The 17,852-nt window shown below is 68.6% G+C and overlaps 4 protein-coding genes across 4 annotated transcripts; 1 reads left to right on the forward strand and 3 right to left on the reverse strand.

Moving 5' to 3' along the window:
- Window positions 1-289: 289 nt before the first annotated feature.
- On the forward strand, window positions 290-4,102 carry MORN4 (MORN repeat containing 4). The gene is made up of 5 exons (XM_075154822.1): window positions 290-413; window positions 2,126-2,223; window positions 2,356-2,470; window positions 2,555-2,664; window positions 2,828-4,102. Exons 2-5 carry the CDS (start codon window positions 2,157-2,159, stop codon window positions 2,974-2,976), a joined length of 441 nt encoding a protein of 146 aa, XP_075010923.1. The 5' UTR covers window positions 290-413; window positions 2,126-2,156; the 3' UTR covers window positions 2,977-4,102.
- A 74-nt stretch (window positions 4,103-4,176) lies between these two features.
- Window positions 4,177-7,698, reverse strand: HOGA1 (4-hydroxy-2-oxoglutarate aldolase 1). The gene is made up of 7 exons (XM_075154821.1): window positions 7,455-7,698; window positions 6,200-6,328; window positions 5,995-6,122; window positions 5,747-5,881; window positions 5,487-5,583; window positions 5,184-5,317; window positions 4,177-4,611 (listed from the first exon to the last, which is right to left on the reverse strand). The coding sequence occupies exons 1-7, from the start codon at window positions 7,681-7,683 to the stop codon at window positions 4,462-4,464; spliced, it is 1,002 nt and encodes a 333-aa protein (XP_075010922.1). The 5' UTR covers window positions 7,684-7,698; the 3' UTR covers window positions 4,177-4,461.
- Window positions 7,699-8,282: 584 nt separating this feature from the next.
- Window positions 8,283-12,107, reverse strand: ANKRD2 (ankyrin repeat domain 2). Its single transcript, XM_075154838.1, has 9 exons — window positions 10,944-12,107; window positions 10,440-10,553; window positions 10,197-10,358; window positions 9,899-10,006; window positions 9,641-9,739; window positions 9,357-9,455; window positions 9,170-9,268; window positions 8,810-8,908; window positions 8,283-8,725 (listed from the first exon to the last, which is right to left on the reverse strand). Exons 1-9 carry the CDS (start codon window positions 11,013-11,015, stop codon window positions 8,621-8,623), a joined length of 957 nt encoding a protein of 318 aa, XP_075010939.1. The 5' UTR covers window positions 11,016-12,107; the 3' UTR covers window positions 8,283-8,620.
- A 271-nt stretch (window positions 12,108-12,378) lies between these two features.
- Window positions 12,379-17,668, reverse strand: UBTD1 (ubiquitin domain containing 1). Its single transcript, XM_075154839.1, has 3 exons — window positions 17,560-17,668; window positions 13,414-13,641; window positions 12,379-13,184 (listed from the first exon to the last, which is right to left on the reverse strand). Exons 1-3 carry the CDS (start codon window positions 17,624-17,626, stop codon window positions 12,799-12,801), a joined length of 681 nt encoding a protein of 226 aa, XP_075010940.1. The 5' UTR covers window positions 17,627-17,668; the 3' UTR covers window positions 12,379-12,798.
- Between the last annotated feature and the right edge of the window lie 184 nt (window positions 17,669-17,852).

A 17,852-nucleotide genomic window follows, 5' to 3' on the forward strand; every position in this document is an offset into this window, starting at 1 on the left:
TCGCACCGCTCGTCCGTGGGGGCCGTGGGGGTCCGCTGGCCCCACGCCCCCGCCGTGGGAGCTGGCGCCAGTGCCCCACACAAAGATGGCTGCTCGGGAGCGGTAGCGGGCCCCGCTGCCCTTCGCAAAGATGGCGGCAGGGCGGGGGCGCTGCCCCGCTGCCGGCACGCCCGGGAAGGCGGACGCCTTGCCCCACACAAAGATGGCGGCTGGCGAGGGCGTGCTGCGAATCTGGCCAATGAGCAGCCGCGTTGCTAGCGGTTGCTGTAGAGACAGCCAACGACGGGCGGGAATGGACGCTGGCGGCGCGGCACCGCCCGGTGGGGCGGGGGGCTGGCAGGGGAGGTGGGCGCGCCACCGCCCCTCGGCGGGACCCCCGTGGGGAGCGGTGCGGGCGGCGAGCGCGGAGCCAGGTGAGCGCGGGCCGCGGGTTCCTGCGCCGCCCGCACCGCCCCTGGGCAGGCATCGGGCCTGCGGGCATCGCCACGGGTGCCCCGGTGGGGCGTGCGTGCACCGCCCGTGGGTGCATGGACCCGGTGGGGTATGCATGCATCAGCCGTGGGTGCATGGACACAGTGGGCCGTGGATGCATCAGCCGTGGGTGCATGGACACAGCGGGGCTTGCATGCATCAGCCGTGGGTGCAGTCACCGCCTCTTGGGCACACTACCCAGGGGGGGCGTGCATGTGTCCCCCGTGGGTGCGTGGCACGGGCAGGATGTGCCTGCAGTGCCCAGGGGTGCGTGGCCCAGCTGGGTCATGCACGCCTCACCCCTGTGCGTGGCTCCAGCCCGTGGGTGTGTGGCCCGGGCAGGTGGTGTGCTCGGAGCCGAGGTGTGCACGGCATCGCCCCTGCTTGCTCTGGCACTCCGGCGTGGGTAGGTGCCAGTGGGGGGACATCCAGCTGCTGGGGAGACATCCAGTTGCTCACGGGGCAAACGCTGCCCGTTCCCTGAATTAAGTCGCAGGTCGAGGCACAGGCCGTGCTGGCGGCAGGAGCCCTTCCCTGCAGCAGGCACTGACAGGCCCGCGGCAGCACCCTCTCCTCCCCCTGGCACCGCCGGATGCGTCCCCAGAGGTGCTGGGCAGGCTGCAGGCTGGGGAGCTGGCGCTGAGCTCCTGGTCTCTGCCATCGGCAGAGAGCACTGTTCAGTCGCTGCTCGGCTTGGCTGGGGGCCATTTCTTCTCTGGATACAAAGCCCTTGCAAGTTCCCCGCGGTGCTCCCGGGTGCCACGTCTGCCCGGTTAGCGTGGCTCAGCACCCGTCTCTCCAGGGATGCGCAGCCTGATGCAAGCAGGGATACCCGCTTTGGAAGCGGGGAGCCCCTTCCCATCACAGGCACTGCCTGAGCTGCACCAGGAAGCACTGGAGAGGCAGTGCCCAGCCCACCTGTGGGGCCAGCTCCATGCCAGTGCCTTCCCCGGGTGCTGGGGAGAGCTGTGCTGTGCAGCAGCGGCTCTGGGAGTGTGCAGGGCTCTGGGGGCTGCTTGCTGTCAGCAGGCGGGTTTGCAAACCCTCAGTACCTGAGCAAGGCTCTGGAGCCCCAGGGTCTTCTCTCCACTGTCCCTCTTAGGAGGAGTGGCCACTCCATCCCTGGGGGGTGAGCCGGATCTGCCTGTCCTCCACACTTGAGCTGGAAACCCCGTAAGCTCTCTGCTCCCTCCCCTGAAGAGCTGGCACCGTGCACAACCCAGCAAGCGTCTCCTCTCCAAATGCCTGTTTCTTCCCCAGGCTACCCTAGCAGAGCTGGGGGTGGCCCCTGGCCTGAGCCTGCCGCGGTGCAGGACCCCCTCGGGTCCCTCCAGGAGCTGTGCCAGAGGCCACCAGCTCCTGCCGGGCTCCTCTTCCTGTTGCTCACTCACGTTTCACGGGGCTGTGACCCCCGTGGGCTCACATTGCCCCGAGCTCTGCAGCGGGGTGGGCAGCAACCTGAACTTGGCGGCTGGCTTTCAGAGGCAGGGCAGGGTGGCCGATCTGGAGTCACCTCCTCATCTGCGGCATGCCCCAGCAGAGCTGTCCCTGGGGCAGATGCGTGCCTCTCCATGAGCCGAGAGGGTGGGGGGCTCTGGGTGAGCCAGGCTGTTCCCCCCACCCAGCAGCCACCCTCCGCGCCTCTCCCTGCCAGCTCCTGCCCTGCACTGCCGGAGGCTGTCGCCATGACCCTCACCAAAGGCTCCTTCACCTACTCCAACGGGGAGGAGTACCGCGGCGAGTGGAAGGAAGGTGAGATGAGGCGGGAGGGGATGGTGCTGCCTGCGCCGGGGGCTGAGCAGCCCCCGTGTCCCTGCCCAGCACCACGCTGGTGCAGGTCCTGCCTGCATCCATCCAGCACTGCCTGTTTCTGCCCTCGCCTAGGTCGCAGGCATGGCGTTGGGCAGCTGACATTTGCCGACGGCACCGCTTACGTGGGGCACTTCGAGAACGGGCTCTTCCATGGCTGTGGCGTGCTCACCTTCCCCGACGGCTCCAGGTGAGCATGGCACCCCCATGTACACCCCCCGGGCATCCCTGCTTGCTGCGGGGAGCTGCTGCCTCAGGAGCTCCTCCTGCACAGGTATGAGGGGGAGTTTGTGCAGGGCAAGTTCAACGGCGTCGGCGTCTTCACCCGCTGCGACAACATGACCTTTGAGGGCGAGTTCAAAGGCGGGCGTGTGTACGGCTTCGGTGAGTGCCCAGTGGCATGGTGCGGGCAGCCGCAGCCCCGCATGGCCCCAGCTCAGCATGGCCCCATCCGGCATCTCCCGCTCCGTCCCTCCAGCCCCAGCCCCGGCCCCGGTGCGTGCTGCTCCCTGCCCCATCACTCCCGGCCCTTCCTTCCCCTCCCCAGGTCTCCTGACCTTCCCCGACGGCTCCCACGGGGTGCCCCGCAACGAGGGCTTCTTCGAGAACAACAAGCTGCTGCGGCGGGAGAAGTGTCCGGCCGTCATCCAGAGGGCCCAGGGCGCCTCCAAGTCTGCCCATAACCTGACGGCGTGACGGTGTCCTGCGCCCCCCTCCCACCGTGGTGGGGTCCCCCCCACCGGGCACTGGCTGGCCCCGCTGTCCGCAGAGCAGGGATGCAGCACTGCTGGGTGGCCCTCCTGCCCTCCACTCGCCGGCCGCCCAGCCTTGGCAGGGCCGGGGGTCTGCACCAAGCCCCTGTGCTGAATCCCTGCCAGTGGGGGGGGACGGGGCCCCCCGCTCTCCACCCAAGTGCCCCATGGCGGCCGTGGTGCCTTCTCTCTCTGGCTGTAGCCCTGGCACCCACCAGAGCAGCCAGGGCCCAGCCCTTCTGCCCCCTCGGGAAGGCTGCAGACCACCGGGCTGCCAGCCTGCCGCGGAGCAGGGGTGTACGGGCTGGGGCTGGGCCCCGACCCCACTGCCAGGGTGCCTTGGCCGTGGGCTGCTGGCTGGACCACGCGCCCGCAGAGGGGGAACTCCTGGCCTGCTTCACTACCCTGGTCCCAAGGCAGGGTGGGCACCCCAGGCACCCTGTGGCCTGCGCCCTCAGCTCTGGGTGACCGGCCATCCCCCCGCGTGCCCTGGACAGGGTGACATGGTGCCCCTGAAGGACCCAGCCTGCTCTCGGGGCCAGCCGGTGGGCTGTGCCCCCCTCATCCCTGTGCCAATCCAGCCCAACCACTGCCTTGGGGACATCTGCAGCAGCATCCCCACCAAGGGGGACCGGGGGACCCCCAGCCTGGCCCATGTCTGCTGCATGCTGGGGGAGGGCAGGAGCAGTGGCAGGGTCAGCCGGAGCCTGGGATGAGGGGCACGGGCAGGGCTGCGTGGGGTGCCAGGGCTGGAGCAGGGGGCCTGGGCAGGACGGGTGAGGATAGGGGCATGGCGAAGGGGCAGGCAGGGTGGTCAGGGGGCACCCAGCTCCCCGTCTTGGCCCCCGCATGCATCCTTCATCTCTCCCCTGTGTGCTCACCTTCACCCCCGGTGCGGTCTGGCTGGCCACGGAGCGGGGGTCCCGGCAGCCCTCGCAGCCCGGTGGTGGGCTGCGGGGGCCGTGCCCTCCCTGCCGGTCTCTGCCCACACTGGTCCCGTGCCTTGCCGTGACCCTGCCTTGTGCTGCTGCCTGCACGGGCCTCAGCTCAGTAAACCACGTTGCCAAACGTTCGGGCCGTGTCCTTTTTGCCGGGATCAGGGACCGGGCAGAGGGCTGTTTGCACGGGCAGGACTGCAGACACAGAGGGCGGCCAGCGGGTTTATTCCCGGCTCATGGCGCGGGGATCCATCCCTTCCCAGGTGGGGACGGCAGGACCCTGGGGCCTGGCGGGGATGCAAGGGTGGCCAGGGGATGCTGGGTGTCCCCCCTGCCCACTCTGCCCAGGGCAGCCGTGTCCAGCAGGAAGGAGCGAGATGGGTTGCTTTCTCCTGGCCATGTCCCAGTGTCCCCACCACTCCTGTCCACAGCTCCTGGGGTCCCTGGCTCCCGTGCCTTCCCGGTGCAGGAAGGGGCAGAGGCGGGACCCCTCACAACCAGCCGTTGGCGCTGAAGGTGCCCCTCAGCTCCTCAACTTGGGGGGAGGTCAGCGGGGCTAGGGGTGCACGGCAGGGACCCCCATAGTAGCCAAACCACTCCATGGCCTTCTTCAGCCCTGGGATCCCAAACCGGCGGGTGACCTGTGGGAGGGAGGGCACGGGGGCTTGCCAGCTCCCATGGGACAGGGCGGCGTGCTCCGTGGGTCCTGTTCCTGCCGACCCTGCACCTTGCTCGCCATCGCTCCTGCCCTCCCCCACGAGGGGCTGCAAGGCTGGGCAGGGTGCAGGGTGGCTGCAGCCCCCCCATGAAGCACCCACCGTAGGGTGGGGCTGCAGAGCACAGCCATGCAGGGGAGCATCCCTGTGGCATGGCGGCTCTTTGCGGCAGGGTCGGGCCACCCTGCAGTGGGGTGGGGGGCCCGTGGAGGAGCAGCTCTTGCCCCCGTCACTGCCTATAAATAGCCGGCAAGGCTCCCACGGGGGGTCAGGCAGATGCCCGCTGCCAGTGAACACGCTGTTCCTGGCATGGCAAGGCTGGCATTTCCCACCCCACCGCCTCCAGCCCAGCTTGGCTCGCCAGCTGGGTGCTGTGCTCCCTGGACCACCTCTCCATTCTCTGCAGCCTCAGGGACCCACATCCTTTGCCACCCTCTGGTTCTGCCATGGCCCAGCACCCCCACCCTTCAGCATCCCAAGGGGTGATGCCCTCTCACCGCCACATTGGGCTCGATGAGCCGGTGCTGCAGGTCGCGCGCCTCCTGCCAGCAGCCCTCACGGCACAGGCGGTCCAGCTGGCACAGCGGGGCCCCCAGGACGTTGGCGAGGGCACAGACCCCCCCAGAGGCACCTGGGGACACCAGGACATGTTGGCAGCCAGCTTGGCATTCCGTGCCTAGCCAGCACCTCCGAGGCATCACTGACCCTCACCTGCCTCCCCCTGTCCGGCTGACAGTCCCTGCCAGTGCCCCCAGGGCAGCACCCCATGCCCCCAGCCAAGCAGGGGCAGCAGCACCTACCCAGGGCGTAGCTTGCCAGCAGGAAGCCAGCTGATCCTGCCAGCACCTGGAAATCCTCCTGCCGTGTCTTGTGGACCATCAGCCCCATGCGGGTGATCTGAGAAGAGATATGCCGTGCCCTGGGGCAGGCATCCCCCTGTCCCCCTGCCGCAGGGCTCCTGCCGGCACCCCCAGGGTCCGGGGAAGGGCTGCAAGTCCCAGCTCCCCATTCCCAGCTTGGGGCCAGGCAGCCAGCCCCAGGAAAGTCCTGCCCCACTCACGTCCCCACCGCTGTCCTTGATCCCGAGGATGTTGGGGTGCTGAGCCAGGGTGAGGACAGCCTCCAGGGGCAGGTCCAGGACAGTGTTGGCGGGGACGCTGTAGAGCACCACGGGGATGGGGGACGCATCGGCGACCTGCAGGCAGCCAGGCAGAGCTCAGCAGCTGGAGTGGGTTGGAGACAGGCAGGACACACTCCCCATCCCGCTGCCCCAGCTGGGGCTGCCGGTGGGCACCAGGCACGGCTCACCTCCGTGTAGTGCCGGATCAGGGCAGCGCTGGTCATGTCCCCCCGGTAGTAGCAGGGTGTCACGACCAGCGCCACGTCAGCCCCCGCCTCTGCCATGCTGACCGTCAGCTCAATGGTGGCCTGGGTCGCTGGGGAGGAGGCAGAGGGGTGAGGGATGCCCCAGCGAGGGACACATGGCCCCTGCGCTACCCACGCAGGCACTCACATTCGCAGCCTGAGCCAGCCAGCAGCAGGCGGTCCCTGGGCAGAGCCCGGCGCACACAGCTCACCACCTCCACCCGCTCGCGGGGTGCCAAGTAGGGGTACTCCCCGTTGGAGCCCAGCACCACCAGCCCTGAAATACAAGCGTGGGGACGGCAGGGCTTGGGCACAGGAGCACGGTGCCCACAGGGCGGCCATCCCTGCCCTCTCCGCACCCCACTCTCAGGTGGGCACCAGGCACCCGGAGCAGCCTGATGCCTGAATCCAGCAGCCCCCTTGGGCCAGGAGGCTCCCGCCGGTGCCCCGCAAAGCCCTGGGCTGCCCCACAAAGGGCACATGTGGATATGTGCCCCCCAGATGGCAGTGCCCACCTGCACCACACTGAGCACAGGCGGTGCCATCTTCTACCCAGGCACCCTTGTGTGTGCCATGCATGCACCTGTGGGCTGAACACACCGCCTGCCCGCCTCCCTCCCCAGAAACTGCCCCACACAGCACCACTAGCAAGGCATGCATTGGTGCCCGCAGCCAGGCTGTGCTGCCCTGTCCCTGGCTGGGGCACACAGACCCCTTCCTTGGGACCCTGCCAGAGCCATGGACATGAGCAGGCAAGCTCCAGCCTGGTGCTGCTGGGCTCTGCCGCGGCATCCAGGGGCCCCAGGGTGCCGGGAGTGCCAGGTGCCCCCATCACCCTCCCTCCCTTCCTCGCTGCTGGGCACCCAGGCAGGGCTCTGCAGCCTGCAGTGTGCCCTCTCCTGTCTCCATCCCCTCAGCCCTGGACTCACAACCTGGTCAGAAGAGGGGAGACCCCGGGGCATATCCCTGCGACCCCCAGCCTCTTCCTGCAGCCCCTCTCCTCCCATCCATCCATGCTGGGCAATCAACAGATGCACATCCTGTGGCACTGAATCTGCGTGAGTGTGCATGGATGTGCAAGCACACCTATGGGGCAGAGGGTAGGTGCAAGCTTGCAGCTACTTGTGGAGATTATGTGCAAGCCCGCACACGTGTGGAGCGTGCATGCAAGCACGCACTGGGGTGTGGCGGGGGTGTGCAAGGACACGCGTGTGCCTGGGCACGTGCTGTGCAAAAGGCCCCAGGTGGGTCACCCGAGGGGCTCCAGCCCTGGAGCAAAGTCCGGCTGGAGGCTGAGCACCCTTGGGAAGCTGGCAGGCTGCCTGTATGCTGCCACACAGCCCCTGCAGTAGGCAGGGGTCTGGCAGGAGCCTGCATGGAGAGGGGCAGCAGGCAGCGCTTACCTCGGAAGGGGATGCTGGCGTAGCGGTGCAGGTTCCCCTCCAGCCGGGCATAGTCCACCTCCTGCGTGGGCGAGAAGGGGGTGGCGAGGGGTGGGAAGATGCCCCCGAGGTCGAGTGTGTGCCTCGGTCCCGAGGGGGTGCTAAGCCCCCGGCATTGTCTGGAGGCTGCCCGGTGCAGAGCTGCCAGGGCAGGCCGGAGGGGCGAAGCAAGGCGGGTGCTGAGCGCCATGGTGGATGGGTGCTGCTGCCAGCCGTGCGCCCGCCCGGCAGAGGTGCTGTTAATGTTTGACGGGGCACGTGAGAGACCCACAGCCCAGCTGGGCGGACAACAAAGGGGGTGGTACCAGGTGAGCTCAGGGTGCTCTCCGCCACTCAGGAGCTGGCCGCAGGAGCTCAGCACCCCTTCGGGTGAGCCCCAGCTGTGCTTTCCCTTCTGCTTGCTAGCCCTGGCAGCCATCCCTCTGCCACCTATGGGGCCGGGCTGCAGGGCCAGGGAGGGACCAGGACTTGAGCAGGGTTCACCTGCTCTGGGTGTTGGTGTAGGGTCTCCTTTAAACAGGCGAGCGGGAGCATTGGTGGGTAGGAAGCAACGAGCACTGTGCTTGGCAGAAGTGACCCATCCTGCAAAGGGGCCGCCGTATCCCCTCAGGGATGGCTCCAGCGGGGAAGGCAAGAGAACAAGCAGCCATCCAGCCCCGGGGAGTGGCTGCCCGGTAGGGGTGTGACTTCTGCTCCCCGGCACAACCCCAGCCTCCAGCACAGCGCAGCCCCGGGTTGAGCCACCCTCTCCCGAGTTTTCCTCCCTGAGCTTGCGCAGGTGGAACTTTGAAGCACTGCAAGCAGCTGTGGCATCCCCCAGTGAGGAGTCCCACCCTTGAACCACTGGTGTCCTCGCCCGGCGGTGTCACCAACACCCAAGTCCCTGTGCTAGGAGGCAGGGCACATCCGTGCTGCCGGAAAACCCAGCTCCCCAGATAACCCAGCTCCCCGGGTCCCATCGCCCCTGGCGCAGACTGCCCAGCCCTGCAGCCCCCTGGAGCCGAACGCTGCTCTTTGCTGGCTGGAGCCTAACGCTCCTTTTTGCTGGCTTTTATTGACACGGACAAGTCTCAGCTGGATCCTGCTCCTCAGAGCCAAACCATGTCCCAGGTCCCTGCCCAGCGCCGTCATGCGGGGACCTCCATCTCCCCCTGCGGCTGCTCCTTGGTCTCCAGCGCCTGGCGCGTGTCCACCTGCCACTGCTGCACCAGGTCCGTCGGGGTCTTGCCAGCCTGTGAGAGCGGGCAGAGGCTGGGGCTGGGGTGGTGTGACATTGTGGGGCAGCAAACGGCCCTGGCGCTGGCCCCCCAGCTCACCTGGTTCTTTGCCATCATGTCAGCCCCGTGCAGGATCAGCATTTTGATGATTTTGTAGCGGCTGAGCCGTGTGGCGTCGTGCAGCGCCGTGTCGCCTTCCTGTGAGAGGCGCAGCCTGGCTGGGGATCGTGGCCCAGCTCCGGGGAGAGGGACCCCCCCCGTCCCCCTCCACTCCCCGCACACCCACCTCCCCACAGGGACAAGGGGCACAGTGCTCACCGCAGCCCCGGCTGCAGGTGCCGGCACCTCGGGGCAGGGACGTGCCCTGCTGTGGGTGCTGGGAGCCCCTGGAGGGGTCAGCAGAGGGATGAGGGATCAGTGTTGCCCCCCCAGTGCTGGCTGCATGGCCATGGCACTCACCCTGTCAGGGGAGTTGATGTCCACCCCGCAGTGGATGAGGTGCTCCACGATGTCGGGGTGCCCAGTCCGTGTGGCCACATGGAGGGGGGTGCTGAGCAGCTTGGGTGGGAGAGGAGATGGACACCAGAGAGGATCAGCACCCACTCCTGCTAACCCAGCACTGTGCCCCCGGCTCTGCCCCACACACCTTGTCCTTCAGGTTGAGGTCTGCCCCACGGTCCTGCAGCAGCTTGACGGCGTCCAGGTGCCCACCCCGGCAGGCCCAGTGCACGGCAGTGCTGTCCAGCTGGGCGCACAAAGCCACATCATGGCGGGGGACACCCCCAGCCCGTGTCTCTCCCCGTGCCCAGGCTGGGCCGGCAGAGCTCTGCCCGTGGCCACCTTGGCGGTGGGGACAGCACTGCCCCACTGCGAGGACCCCAACCCCACTGTTGCTCTGGCTGCACCGTGCCCGGAGGCTCAGTCCCTCACCCGGTCCCTGAAGTCGACGGTGGCCCCGCTGTCCAGCAGCTTCTGCAGGATGTCCGTGTGTCCCTCCAGCGAGGAGCGGTGCAGGGCCGTGCGGTGGAACTGTGGGGATGAGGTGCCACGTTGGTGGCTGGATTCATGCCCCCAGCCCAGCTGTACCCCCAGCCCCATCCCGGGGGTCCCAGCCCCTGCCAGCGGGCACGGTGGGACATGGCGCCAGGGCGCAGGCGGGGGGCGGCCAGCAGCCATGGGGGACGCTACCTCATCACATGTATCGGGGGGGCCACCGTCTGCCAGAAACTTCTCGATGACGTGCAACTTGCCCTGGACGGCGGCTCGCAGGAAGGTCTCTGGCTCCACGGGACCCTCCTGGCAGCAGGACAGGCTCAGGGCTGGGGCATTGCAGGGGTGCAGGAGAGGGGACAACACGGGGAGCCCCCCTGCCCTGCTTCCCTGGGGACATCCCTGGCTGGCAGGGTGACCTGGGGGCTGGCCCGTGGGGGCTCCAGCCCCTGTCCCAGCAGTCCCTCTCCCGCACCCCAGGACCCCGCTGACATACAATCTCCAGGGGCTCAGGTGGTGGTGTGGGCTCGGGGGTGGCCGCCCGCTCCTCCCGGCGTTGCCGGCGCTGTTTGCGGAGCTCGATGAGGCGCTGGATGCTCCCCACGTCAATGATCTCCCGCCGCAGGTCCACCGAGCTCTTCCGCACCCGCTCCTGGCCCTTGGGGCAACACACAGCAGCCCGTTTGCCTTCTCTGTGCCCAGCCATCCCCCAGCCCGCCTGCGCCCCGACCCCCCTCACCTTGATGGCCTCAAGACCCCGGTTCCTGGGACCACAGCGTTTCTCCTCCTCCAGCTCAGGCGTGCTCATCCGCTCCACAGCCAGCGGCTCCCGTACGCCATCCCCTTTGAGTTGCTGCATGGGCATGGGGGGGCTGCATGGTCCTGGCTGGGCATGGAGCAGCCCCACCACCTCTGTCCCCAGCCCACTGGTGGAGGTGGCTCTGGGCACAGCTCACAGCTCACTGCTGAGGTCTACAGGATGCCCAGCAGCCCTTGGGCTTCTGCTTGCCCACCTGCCCTACTTGGCAAGCTGGGCACCTGCCTGCTACTTGGCTCTGCCCCATGGGCAACAGCTCCCGGGTTGGGAACCTGATGCCCCTGAGAGCCCTTGGCCACCTTGCTGCATCCCCCGGGATGGCAGGGTCGGTGCCAACCTCCTCACATCCGAGTCCCTAAAGATGGACACAGCGCAAGGCAGGTCCCTGCTGCAGCCCAGGCAGGTCCCCCTGCCCTATGGACCCACCTTCTCTGCCTCCTCCTCCTCCGCCAGCTTCTGATCAATGAGCTCCTTGGCCCGTTGCACGTCCAGCTCCATGTCTGCCCACGGTGCACAGCCCCGTTCAGGATGCAGCCTCTCCTCCTCGCCACCACGGGCAGGGAATGGCCGGCCCTGGCTCCCGGCGCTGCTGGCGGCTCCTCTGGCTGCGGGGCTTTATGCCGCTGGCCCCTCTGTCCCGCGGCCCAAGGGCACCAACAGCTGTGGCTGCTCCACATGACTGGGGCAGCTTTGCCATGAGCTCACCCTCCTGCTTTCTGGTGGCCCTGGCTCACCTCCCCAGCCTCGCATCCTCTTAAAGAGACCCATTGCCCCCCCATGGGCTGCCCGGGGCCCCCATGCTGGGTGCCGGGAGCTGGGGTGCGCACAGCCCGTGGCAGCTGGTCCAGAGAGGCTTGGCAGAGCAGGGACACGGTCTGGCGTTGCCCCGCGGGTCCTGTGCCACCCACCCTGGGTGGCTGGGATGCTCCCTATGGCTCCCGTCACCCTATCCCCATGCAACCAGATGCTGCGGCACCCACCAGCATCTCCCAGGGCTCCCTGGCACCCAGGGGGGGTGCCGCCCACCATGAAAGGAGGCGATTGGCCCCCCCAAACCTCTCAGCCAGCAGCAGGCAGCATGTGATGCCAGGAGCCACAGCCCCTCCGTGCCGCTTTGGAGGATGACCTCAGGTGCGGAGCGTCCCGAGCAGCCCTGCCAGGATCCCGGGGGCTGCCCACCCTCCCCCGCTGCGCACGGGCAGCCTGGCAGTGGGGCCGGCCTTACGTGGGGCCGGCGGGCAGAGCCGGCAGCTATTCCTGGCAGCAGGGACATTGTTCAGCCCCCCTGGGCTTTGGTCTCCCCTTTGTAAGATGAGGCTGGCGCTGCCCTGTGCCGGGACAGTTAATGCGCTGGGCACTGGCCCCTGGCACAGGACCCAGGGGAAGGACAGATGGGGACACGTCACTGTCACCCTCCCGGACAGTTCCCAGGGACACCCTTGGGTGCCCTGTCCCATGGGTGCCACAGCCTCTGGCTGCAGAAAGGCACCATTTTCACCAGGACAGGTGATGGTGGCTGCGGAGGTGGTCCTGGGACCATTCCCCTCCGTGGACTGTCCCGCCTGGTCCTGGGGCAGGCACAGGCTGAAAGCCCGGAGGAGAACACTGGGAAAAGGAGGCGGTGGCCCCATGCCAGCGAGCAGCCGGGATGGCAATGGGACAATGGCAGCAGCACTGGGGAAGGGTCCAGGCAGGCAAAGAGCCGGGGCTGGTGGGACAGGGTCAGAATGGCATTGGGGAGCAGAGCTGGGGCACCTGGCCACCCTGTGCCCACCCCAACATGGGAGTAGATGTAGGACAGGCATAGGGACCTCCCATGGCTGTGGGTGACAGCCCCCCCAGCCTGCCCCAGGGGACAGAGGAAGGATGAAAAGGCTTTATTGATAAATACAGACTATGTACAGAGGGGAGACATCTCCACTCAGCCCAGCACCCTGGGGCCTCCTGGCCAGGGGGAGCTGGAGCCCAGCAGGTCACGGCCTCTCCCTGCCGGCACAGCCCGGCAGTAGAGCCCTGGCCGTGCCGACCCCCCCAGAGACATTTGGTCTCCAACCTCCTGCAGCAAACGCAGCGTGTGCCCATGTCCCCAGCCGAGAGGGGCTACTGTGGCAGCACAGAACCCATGCAGCCCTTCCTGGGGAGTCACCCGGGTGGGGGGCAGCCTGCGGGGGGAGCAGGGGCTGCCCCCGCTCCAGCAGGGCTGGGACACGGCCCGATGCATCCCCAGAGGTGCCATTGCCCCCCAGCCCTCTGCCTTCTCCCCACAGCCAGTGGCAGGGGCTCAGTTCCTGGGCGGCAGGGGCTGGTTGATGATCACTTGCACGACAAAATCCTTCTGGATCTTGGTCTCCTGCAGCCGCGTGCGGTCGGTGAGCAGCTTGCCCGAGAAGAACCAGCGCTGCCAGGCCAGGTCGATGCCTTCCTGCGCCTGCAGCTGCTTCTTCAGCTGCCCGATGGTGTCGCCCATACTGGCACTGAGCCGCAGGTCCTTGCCGGTGGAGAGCCGCACCTTGAGGGCAAACTCCCGCCGGGGGTTGGGCAGGGGCTCTGCCGGCTCCGCTGCCTCCTCCTCGCTCCGCTCCAGGATCAGGTTGACGGGAGGTGCCAGGCAGTAGACGGGCAGCTGGTACCGGTTGCCCAGCTCATCGTAGCACTCCGTCAGGGACCCTGGGGATGGCAGGGTGAGATGCTGTGGGTGAGCATCCCCATGGACCCCCCAAATGGGGATGGGGCCGCCCCAGGCAGCGAGGCAGAGCCCACCTTGCCTCCCTTGGCTGGGCTGAGCTGCGTAGACGACAGCTGGGAACCCCTCTCCTCTCCAGCCTGGGACCCCGATGTGCTTGGACGTGGGATACTCAGCACCCACCCCACCCGCACCCCCGGTGCCGTCCCTCACCGTGGGGCAGGGTAATGCTGGCTCCATCGAGGATGGCCTGGGCCAGGCTGTGGTCATTGGCCTCCACAGCGTAGGCAGCTGCCTTCAGGGCATCCCAGATCTCCTTGCGGCCCTCGAAAGCGGGTGCCGTGTCCCAAAACTCATCCCGCTTGCTGCGCAGCTGCCCGTCTGTCATGGGGTAGTCGCTCTTCCACTTGGGACGCTCCTTCTTCAGGGGCTCATTGCGGCCTGGGGAGGGGGGGGGATGCTCAGCCAAGAGATGGGGCTCCCCCTTGGGCCCCAAGCCACCCACCTCCCTGTCCCCATGGGCTCCCGGGCTCCCCTGGCACCATGCACAGTAGTGTCCGAGGGACCGCCCTGCCCAGCACAGGACAGTCCCTAACACAGCCAGGGGGAACTTGACTAAAGCTCGCCCTGCCCAAGGCCCCACTGGCCCTGCAGCAGCTGCCCCCCCAAGCGACATTGTTTGCCCCCAGGAGGGACACACTCTTGTCCCCATGCTAGGGGGACCAGCCCCTGGCCCGCAGGGTGGCTGCAGGGCCTTAGGGCTCTTTGAGGCAGAGCAGTATTTATAGCTTGGGGAATTAGCCAGGAAATAAGCCGGTGAGTCGGAGCAGGAAGGGGATTACGGGGGCTGAGCTGCAGCCCTGGCAGGGCGAGGCAGGACTTCTCCATCCTCTCTGCCCACCCCAGGGTGGCAGGGACCAGCTCTGGACAAGACAGTAGGCACACAGTGTCCAGGGCATCAGGAGGGCAGAGGGCATCACCAGGGTGGGGGGCTGCCAGCCTGCAGCAGTCCCAGCAATAGGCTGAACCGAACAGGCTCTCCATGAAACAGCCCCCAGCCACGTCCCCAGGGACCCCCAGCAGCCGACACTGCCCAGGGCACAGCGGCAGGGGTCTGGGCCACCCCCCATGCCAGTCCCACACCACCCTGCCCTCCCCATACCAGTCTGTGGCCCCGTGGGAACAGCCCTGTCCCATCGGCCCCACAGCTGGGCCGGAAGCATGGGGCAGGAAGGAGCTGTTGTCACTCCCAGCTGAGCAGGCGACAATAAGTGACAACAGCTCCTTCCTGCCTCCCCTCTCCCTGGGGCGGCCAGCCGGCACCCTTCCTGCAGGGACGGGACATGGGGGATGTGGAGCCCCAGCCAAGCAGGAAGGATGCCTGTGCCCGCACAGCAACCTGCCAGGCAAGGCGATGCCACAACCCCAGCTGCTGGGGACAGCCACCACCGCCAGCTGTGGGCTGAGCCACATGCCCCAGGCAGCCTTTCCTGGGCAAGCGTGTGGTGACACAAGGCGCTATATGACCTTTTTTTGAACCAGTCCTGTCCCACCCCATCCAAGACCACTGGAACCAGCACAGCATCTGCTTTCCCAGCAAGCAGCCAGCCCAGAGCTGGACACATCATGTGGCACCCACCCCGGGAGTCCCCATGGGGCACAGCTACCCTGGGGCTGAACGCTGAGCATCCCTGATGGGCAGCATCCTGCCTGCACCCGCATCCCCAGAGGAGCAAGGGCAGCCGGCTGCAGCCAGCGCTGCCGATTCAGCAGTCACGGTGCCGGGCAGGAGGGATTTGCAGCACCACAGGACAGAGCAAGGTCAGAGGCGGCCCCTGCCCCGGGAGGGCGGAGGAGCAGTGGTCACGGCCAGCCTGAAGGACATGGCCGGGACCGCATCTCCACGCTGCTGTGGCCTCTGGGCCAAGGCACACATCCTCACAGCTGGGACCATCACGCACGGCAGGACTCCCGCTGGCACTGTCCCCCCAGCTTCACTGAAGGCAAAGGGAAGAGGCTGGCCCAGGCGAGGCAGCAGGATCAGAGCTGCAGGGCCTGGTTGCGGCCACCCCACACGGGCAGGCGTGCCCGGCAGCCTTGCCCAGCTAGGCAGGGGCTAAGCCTTGTCTATTTATTGCTGCCACCCAGCCGGGCTCCTCAGACTCTAATCACCTCCTGCCACTCTATTTCTGGCCCCTTGTGCAACCCTCCGCCCCTGCCCGCCGTGGCAGCACTGCCGGACAGGTCCGGCCGCTCGCTGCGCCCGGACTCGAGCCAACAGGATCTGGCCGGCAGCCTGCCTGCCTCCTGCCCTGTGCCTGCAGCGCCCTGCCTGCAGCTCAGCCCCGCCTCGTGATGCCCCGGTGTGGGGACCCCCAGGCAGGAGGCTGTGCCCCGGAGGCCCCCCTGTGCCAGGGCTCGCCCCCTGCCCGGCTGGAGCCCTGGGGAGAGCCGGGCAGCCCCAGCCGGCAGGTCCTGGAGGCCGGCTCAGCCCCAGAAGAGATGCCAGACAGATGGCACACAACACCGCTTCCAGCAGCGCTGGCTGGTCCCCTCCTGGGCCAGGCAGAGTTGGGATGCTGCGTGCCACCGGCATCCCCTGCTCCTCTAGCTGCGGCAAGCTGGCCACCCCATGGACAACACTTGTCACTTGCTGTGGGTGTCCTGGCAGGACCCCTCTGCAGGGATCACAGCGAGCCCCCACCAGGGTAGAAGGGCTGCTCAGCAGGGCCCCTGCGGCAGCAGAGGTGGGCAGGCAGAGCACCCCTCCTGACCTGCGGCAGTGTCCCCATACTGCGGGTGACGGCAGCTGCATCCTTGCTTCATCCTCCACCATCTGCTGAGCAGCTCCCATGGGCTGGTGGCACCATGGAAGTGAGGGCAGGAGTCAGCCTGGGCTCCCCAGCACTGGGGACAGCCCCGTTGCCCTGGGAAGGGACGTGCTGCAAGAAAGCGGCAGCAGCTGCCAGGGGCACAAGGGCACCAGGAGGGGACCGAGACCCATCCCAGGAGGGCCTAGCAGGGAGTGAGTAGTGGTGATGGAGACACAGGCTCTGCAGCCAGCTGTTGCCTGGCACAGGAGGGGAGTACACGGACCCAGACATTGGGATCCGATGCCCCCAGCCACAGCAGCCCCGAGTTACGAGGCAATGGCCCCACACCCCCACTGAGCTGAGTGAACGGTCAGCCGGGGACCCAGCAAGAAGGCACCTGCACCCCCGGGGGCCAGAGCGTGCCAGGGCGGGGGGCTGTGCCTGCAGGGGGAGCAGGGCTGCTGGCTCCATGAGGGGGCCATCACCCTACCCCGAGCCAGCAGCGCATCCCCCGGGCAGGCTGGCACACCTGGACCCCTGCACGGTGGGGACGGGTCCCCACGGGCAGCGGACACAGCTGGACCCGGCACCCCACACGTGTTGGCGGAGCACCATCCCACGGGAAAATATCCCTCCCTCCCGCCTGCATCCCAGCGGCAGGCGAGGGCCGGGGCGCCCCGTCCCCGGGCACAGCTTCCTGCTCCTCCTCTCCCGCCGCCTACCACCGCTTTGCCATAAACACGGTAATTACCGGCTGCGATTGCACCGGCCGGGGAGGCGGGCGAGGGGAAGGCAGGCGTGATTCACCCCGCCGGCCCACGTCCCCTCCGCCGGCAGGTAGCCGTGCCCATCCCCGTGGCCTCCGGGACCCTCTGGGGCAGAATCCCGGGGAGGTGCCTCATGGCACCCAGGTATTCGGCTGCCGGTAACTGCGGGGAGCCGCGGGGCTGCACCCGCCCGCCCCCCCGCGCCGCCACCGCTCTCCGGACCCGCGCAGCCGCTCCCTGGCCGCTGAGTCCCCGGCACCCGCCGAAACCCCGGGGGAGAGGGGACGGGGCAGTCCCCGTCGGCAGCAGCCCGGTGTACGGGCAGCACCGGTGCCGGGCAGGGACTCGGCAGTCTGCAGGACGCGGCGTGCCGGAGGACACTGCCGAGCTCAAACTGGGGGCACCCGCCACCCTGCAGGCCCCCAGCACACCCTCTCCCCGGGAGGAACCGGGGACCGGCGGGCCCGGGCAGGACGCGCCGTGCACCCCAGCCCTGACCCTGCAAACCTCCCCCGGGTGCCGGGAGCCGCGGCGCCTGCCCGCTCCCGGGGCCGCGCACCGAACCGGAACCCCCGGTGCCCGGCGACCCCCGGGGGCACAGAACGGCTCCCGGGAGTGTGCACGGGACAGCCCCCCCCCGCGCCCACGGACTACGCCCCTCCGGTGCCCACGCTCCCCCGCGCGCCCGCCACCCCCAGGGGTACACGGGACCCGCCCCGGTCCCCGCGATCCCGGGGGTGCCCAGGCGGGACGGCCGCGGCGGGCCCGGCCCCGCTCACCTGCTCGCTTGCGAGGGTTCCCGGCGGCGGGCCGCTCCCGGCGCTGCCGCCCCACGCAGCCGCCCATGGCGGGGCTCAACGGCGGCGGCGCTCGGCATGGGGCCGGGCCGGCTCCGCGCTGCGCCCGACCGCGGGGCCCGGCGCCGTGCAGCCGCGCCGCCCGGCTCTGAGCGCCGGGGCCGCCCCGCCGCCGGAGACACCCCGCGCCGCGCCCCGCCCCCCCAGGTGCGCATGTGACCGCCCGCACCGGCACCGCCACCGGCACCGCCCACGCGCGCGCGCCCGCTCCCCCA

The sequence above is a fragment of the Calonectris borealis genome, chromosome 7 (assembly GCF_964195595.1).
Source record: "Calonectris borealis chromosome 7, bCalBor7.hap1.2, whole genome shotgun sequence".
NCBI lineage: Eukaryota > Metazoa > Chordata > Aves > Procellariiformes > Procellariidae > Calonectris > Calonectris borealis.